Here is a 6,256-nt window from a genome sequence, read left to right as displayed (position 1 = left end):
TGCAGCCTGTGCTGGCTGCAAGAAATGCTGATGCTCCAAGAAAACTGCTAGGGAGTTTGCTCCTGGGGCTGCAGGTTTGTTGGTTTTTTTTGGTCACACTTTGCAGTGGTGCTGCGCCCGCTGCGTGGGTCCTGGAGGAAAAGGACGGGGCATGGATCTGCAGCTGGGTGGGGGCAGCAGGGCTCATCACAGCATTTCTGCAGGAATTCCTGTAAGAGGAGGGGGAAAGGAGCTCGTCTGCTTCTGAGACCTGGGGGATCGGGGATGGACAGTGGGCTCCTGGGTTCCTGGGGAGGGAAGGGAGCAGTGAGGGTCTGGTGCAGTGAGGAAGAGGATGATGATGAGGAGGAGGGGCTCAGTCCCAGCTCCTGCAGCTGGGAGGTCACACACTGAGGCTCTGCAGGGACTGGTGCTGATGCAGCCAGGGGTGAGCCCAGGAGGGGTCTGGAGGAGGATGGGGCTTGAGTCCTGCAGCCCTACAAGCGCAGCCAAGAATTTGGCTGCCACCGGGGAGCACAGGGAGACCCCAAACGCTGTGCTGGAATCACTGGGAGCTCCATCACTGCCAGCCCAATGCTCCCCAGCCCTTGCACCCAGGGCGAGCCCCACGTGCTGCCATCCTACCCCCACAGCACCAGCCTCGGTGGGGCTACAAGAAGGGGCCGGATCCGTCCCCTGCTCCCCCTGGAGCAGTGCAGGTCCCCGGGCCGGGGCTGCATTGCAGGGGGAGGCTGCGCCTGCTCCCGCTGCTGCCTCCCCTTGCTGCAAGGGGGAATTCCCAAGCTCCAGGGGCTGCCCGTGCTCCAACGTGGTTTCCTTCCAGAGGGCCAAAGCTGCAAAAACAGCCTCCAGTGGGGACAGACTGCCCACCTGGACAGACGGATGCCGGCCGGGGCTGGTGCTGGCTCCGGGTGCGTGGCCGAGCCTGCAGTGTTTGCTCCTGGGCTGCTGGCTGCTTGCTGGGGGGGGGGCTATTTCCATGTCACTGGGGAAGCTATTTTTGAAAATAATAATAATAATAAAACAACAACCAAAACCAAATCTTTCCAGCTTTTCTAAAAATAACCACTGCCCTTTCCTCTCCCCCCCTCCCCGCCTGCCGCCTTCCCATCTCGGGCTGCCTTAGAGCCAGCAATCCGCCTGGAGCCACCCGGTTATTAATACCAGTAAACAACCCGGTATCTCCGGTGGCTTGTAGGAGCGGGAACATGTGGGGGCGGCAGCGCCAGGCTGCTGGGAACCCTCCTCCTGCATCCTCGTGTGCCCGCATCCCTGCTCTGCAGGGGGGACCGGAGCTGGGGTAATTCCTGGTGGAAAATCACACAGGTTTAAGGGGAGAGCAGGGTTTTGGGGAGGTTTCCTGCGCAGGGAGAAGTCCGTCAGGCACCGGGCGCTGGCAGCGTATTTCTCAGCAAAGAGTAAAAAGAGAAATATCTTTTATTACAGATAAAAGCCTCTTAAGTTTCTAGAGAGCAGAATGCGGCCCCGCTCGGGACAGGCACGCAGGCGGCTGCACCGCGCTCGGTGCTGCTGTGGAGGCTTCGTCCTCCTCCTCCTCCTCCTCTTCCTTGTCCTCCTGCTTCAGCCTCCTCCTCCTCCTCTTCCTCCTCCTCCTCCTCCTGCCCCTCAGGGTCAGTAGCAGTGCGCGATGGTCTCCATGTTGAGGAAGCGGACGTGCATCTTGGTCTCGATGTCGATCCCCTGCCACATCTGCAAGGGGCCGGGGGTGAGCGGGGCCGGGCTCGGGCTCCTGGCGAGGAGCTGAGCGAGGCCACCAACCTTCAGGAAGTCTTCAAAGGTGATGCCCTCGTACACCTGGTCCGGGCCCTGTGTGCAGCAAGAGAGAACGCGTTACGGATGCGCCCACGGTGCCAGATCCCCTGCGGGCTGGTCCCTTGGGGCCACGGGATGTGTCCCCATGGGTGCACAGCCCCATGACCAGCCCAAGAGCAAGAGCATGGGAAAAAAAAAAAAAAAAAAAAAAAAAGCTCCAAAGCTGCTGGCTGCAATAAAACCTCAAGCCAAAGCCCTTTGGAGAGAGGGGATGATGCTCAGGGCAGGACGGCCCCTTCCAGCCCCGTTTTTTTGACACCCTCGCGGTACAGCAAGGATCCCTCTCCCACCATTTGTCCCACGCAGATGCTGGCTGCCTCCATCATGGCCCCGTCGGCGATGGAGCGCGCCGACTCCTTCTCCAGGTGGGGGTTCCCGGACAGCAGCTCCTCCACCACCTGCGGGGCAGCGGGTGAGGAGGGGACCGGCACCAGTGGGTCCCAGTGGGTCCCAGCCACGTCCCCCCCCCTTTCCACATTACATTTCGGTACTCCTGCAGCGTGATCTTCCCGTCGTGGTCCGAGTCGTACATGTGGAAGAGGACTGGCAGGGACAGGATGGGGGTGGCAGGGTCAGACCCCTCCGTCCCACCGCCCCGCGGCCGCCCCGCGCTCGCAGCCGAGCCTCACATTTGAGTTTCTCCTTCCGGAAGCGATCCAGCTGCTCCTCGTCCATGTTCATCTCGATGGGTCTGAAGTAGGACATGATGGTCAGGAAGTCCTCGAAGTTTATCTCATCCGCCAGCCCCGATGACTCCTGCCGCAGGTTCCTGCCGAGAGCGGAGCCGCTGGGGACGGGCGAAGCCGCGAGCCCCTCGCCCCATCCCGCCCCAAAGCTTTCGGGTCCCTGTGGCCCCGGTGCTACTCAGCCATGGTATCGTGTTGCTCAGAGCTGGCACCAGCTTTTTCCCCAAGACTCAGCTTCAATTTCCATAATTTCCAGCCTGGCTCCATCTCAGCCCTCGGGGATGGGAGCTTTGAAGCCTGCCCTCAGCATCCCTCACGCAGGAGCTGGCCCCAGCCCTCCCCGCGGGGCCCGGGGTGCTCTTACCGCTTGTCAAAAAAGGCATGGACGATTTTGGCCCTGATGGGGTTGAACTCCAGGTCGGGGATGCTGTCGAAGTTCTCCTTGCTGCAAAGAACAAGGCAGAGACAGCAGAGGAGGGGGCAGCGCTGCAGCAGCCCCTGATGGGCTGGGACAGAAATCCTGGCCCCGTCCTTCCAAAGCAATCACAACAAGAATGATTTTGCACGAATTTGCCCCAGTTCAGCACGAAAGCAATTTGAAACTGGGGAGAATACAGTTGCCAAACCCACTGGGGCTGCTGTTGAGCAACCTCACCTCCTCCCTCCCCAAACTGATTTTTAGGGCTGGGGTAAAGGGGAAGTTTGGCAGGGGCGATCTTGCTCCCAGACCACTGCTTCACCACCTCTTTCTTCTTGTTTGCAATGCTGCAGCCTTCCTGGGGCGGCTGGGAAGGATGGCACGGCTGGGCACCCTCCCACGGCAGCCTAAAAGTGTGTGGGGGGGTCTCCCTGCAGCAGGGAGGGGGACGCCGTACCGGATCGTCAGCTGGTCCCGGCTCAGCTGCCTGAATCGCCGGTGCAGGTGCTCGATCTGCTCCGAGGTGACTGCCGATGGAAAAAGCAGAGGAGAAGGGGGCTGAGCTCCCCACGGGACACCTGGGGACACCTGGGGACACCCAGCTCGTGTCCTGCCAGGGGGCACAGCCCCACTGCTACCAGGAGACCGCTGGGCACCAAAACTTGCTGCAAAGCCTGGGGACAACACCAAAGCCCCCCCAGCCCCAGCAAGAGCCAAAGAGCCTCCTGCTCCTGCCCCTGTTCCAGCAAACTGTCCCTGAGCATTTGCAGCCTGGGGTCGGTGCTGTTTCTTTGCCGCATGCTGGGAGGCTGATGGGACACAGAAAACAACATAAAAAGAAGAAAACCCCCCCAAACTGACAGCAGCCACCTGTGTACCATCGGGGAGGAGGAAAGGCTGGGTGGGGGGAGCTGCACTGGAACCCAAAAACCAAAGTCAAGCTTCAAACCACCGATCCCCGAGGGCTGTCCCACAGCCGCCTCGCTCCACCGCGGGGTTTTATTTTATTTTGTTCTCCCAGCTGCTCCCCACGGGCTCCCCAGCCCCACAACCCCCCGAGGCGGCACCAGGCTGGCTCTCTGCTGCAAATATTGACAGTGACAATTCCCAGGAGCCCAGGAGCCAACAGCCCGGGGCTGTTTGCGGAGCTGGCACCGCCGTCAGCCTCCCCTGGCTGCGTGGAGAAAGAGAAAAAAGCATCCGAAACTACAGAGAAAAGCGTCCTGAAATACAGCCGGGGGGGCTGCGAGTGGTTAACTCCGGCAGCTGGGCGACAACAGGTCAATACCAAGCCCACGCTGGCTGGCTCTCTCGCTCCCTCTCTCTCTTTTATTATGTTTAAATACCGTCCCTCGCTGCTTTTTTTTTTGCTGTTGTTTCGCAGCCTTGAAATAGAAACCGTATTGATCCTGCCGAGCATTTCCAGAGCCCTATTAATGCTCTGGAAACCCACCTGCGCCTCGCGGCGGCTCCCTGCCTGCCCGCGCTGGCAGCTCGCCCTTTCCCCTCCATGGGATGGGGCTGGGGGCTCTAAGCCCCCCCCCCCCCCCCCCCCCACTACAGCCCCCAACCCCATCCCTGGCTCCCCGCTGATGCGTGGGCAGCCCCATTCACCCTTATGAGTTATTTTTTTTTCCCCCTAACTCCTTCTCCCCCCCTGCAATCCCCAATCCCAACCCTGGCTTTGAGGTGACGCACGGGCAGCCCCATTCACCCATATGAGGTTATTTTTTTTTATTTTTTTATTTTTTCCTAAATCCCTCTCGTGCCTTGCTGCTGTCCACGCACATGGAAACTTTCTCTGGCCTCCACTTTCCAATTTTGGCTGTGGTGCCGTGACCTTTCCCAGCGCCCCGTGCCAGCATCGCCGGCGCCGTGGGAGCAGCCGGGCCACGGAGCCGCCGGCATCGGGGCTGTGGGTGCAACCCCAAAGCTTTCATGTCCCAGAAAACCCCTGGGACAAAAACTGGGACCACCGGATGGATGCTTGTGGGTCCATCCCTGCGTCTCCCCCTGCTCCAAGGCAAAGGGAGGGATTTTTCTCCCTTTTTCCCCAAACCCAGGATCCTGGGAAGGGCGAAAGCGCTGCACCTGCCCAAAAAGGGCAGAGGCTGCCCGGCAGGAGGACGGCCTCAAGGGCAGCAGCGGCTGCTGGCACCGCTGCGAAGCATCCTCAGCGCTCTGACACAGCGGGCCTGTGTCCAAGCAGGTGGGGGGAAACATAAATATATATATTAAAAGGAAGGTTTGCTGCTTCCCAGCATGCGGCTGTTTGTGCTGCTTGAGCTAAAGGGGATGCTCCGGGGAGGGGATGCTCCAGGGAGGCTCTGTCCTGCCCCTGTGGCCTCTCACCATGGCCAGGAGTGGGCATGGTCCCCAAAAAAGGGCTCCCAGCACCATGGGGACACCTGCAGCCTCTGGGCCTCGAGGCACAAGGGTGCACGGCCCCGTCCCTGAGCCCTCCCCAGCAGCCAGACCAGTTGATGCAATCCCCCCGTCCCTCTTGTTTTAACGGGACTTTTTTGGGAGCTGCTTTCTGTACGCCCTGCTCTAGGACTGACCCGTGATGTGGGTGCCACCCTCGGGCATCCTGGCAGCACCCCCAAGCCGGGACGTTCCCCAAAACCCACCCCACGGCCCCCTCCTGTCCGCCTGCAGGCAGGGCTGGGCTCACCCTGGGGTCCCCGGTGGGTGCTGCGGTGCCCGGCCCTTGGCCAGGGAGGAGGAAGAGGAGGAGGGGGAGGAAGGCGCAGGAAGGGCGATGTGCTGGACCCCTGCACCCCAGCCCAGCAGAGCCCCCTCGCCCCCAGCCCAGCCCTGAGCACCCTGGGGCGATGCCATCCCCCGAGGTGCCACAGAGCCCCCTCCAGTGCCATGTCCCCCCCCATGTGCCACATCCCCCCCAGGTGACACGCAGCCCCCCCCCAGCCAGGTGCCATGTCCCCATCCCCACACAGCCCCCCCATATCACACACCCCCTCCGGTGCCATGCCACCCCCCAGAGGTGCTGCATCCCCCTCCCCATCCCATATCCCCCCCGGGTGCCATGCGCCCCTCGGTGCCATGCGCCCCCCAACGTCCCCTACCCCCTCTCCATCCCATTCCCCCCCAGGTGCCGTGTCCCCCCCCCTCGGTGTCCCCCCCCCGGTGGCACTCACAGCCGGTCCTGTCGGCCAGCGCCCGCATCTCGGCGGGCACCGAGTGCGCGGAGCCCATCCCGGGCCGTGCCGGGCCGAGCCGGGCCGGGAGGCGGCGCGCCGGGGGCCGCAGCTCCGGGCTCCGCCGCCGCTAAGGGCGGGCGCACGGGGAAGGGAGGCGG

The 6,256-nt window shown here is 62.2% G+C and overlaps 1 protein-coding gene across 2 annotated transcripts; it reads right to left on the bottom strand.

Annotated features, from left to right (window-relative positions):
* Positions 1 to 1,419: 1,419 nt before the first annotated feature.
* TESC (tescalcin) lies at positions 1,420 to 6,255 on the bottom strand. Of its 2 annotated transcripts, none has more exons than XM_068701273.1 (8): positions 6,096 to 6,255; positions 3,395 to 3,464; positions 2,884 to 2,964; positions 2,463 to 2,524; positions 2,315 to 2,376; positions 2,124 to 2,231; positions 1,780 to 1,827; positions 1,420 to 1,710 (listed from the first exon to the last, which is right to left on the bottom strand). In XM_068701273.1, the coding sequence occupies exons 1-8, from the start codon at positions 6,151 to 6,153 to the stop codon at positions 1,633 to 1,635; spliced, it is 567 nt and encodes a 188-aa protein (XP_068557374.1). In that variant the 5' UTR covers positions 6,154 to 6,255; the 3' UTR covers positions 1,420 to 1,632. The 2 variants fall into 2 exon arrangements, with proteins under 2 accessions (XP_068557374.1, XP_068557373.1); XM_068701272.1 differs by having other exon boundaries at positions 2,463 to 2,602; positions 6,096 to 6,254.
* Between the last annotated feature and the right edge of the window lies 1 nt (position 6,256).

Source organism: Anas acuta, chromosome 17 (assembly GCF_963932015.1).
Source record: "Anas acuta chromosome 17, bAnaAcu1.1, whole genome shotgun sequence".
In the NCBI taxonomy this organism is placed as follows: Eukaryota; Metazoa; Chordata; class Aves; order Anseriformes; family Anatidae; genus Anas; species Anas acuta.
The sequence above is the reverse complement of the archived record's forward strand: the minus strand, read 5'-3'. Positions and strand labels throughout refer to the sequence as shown.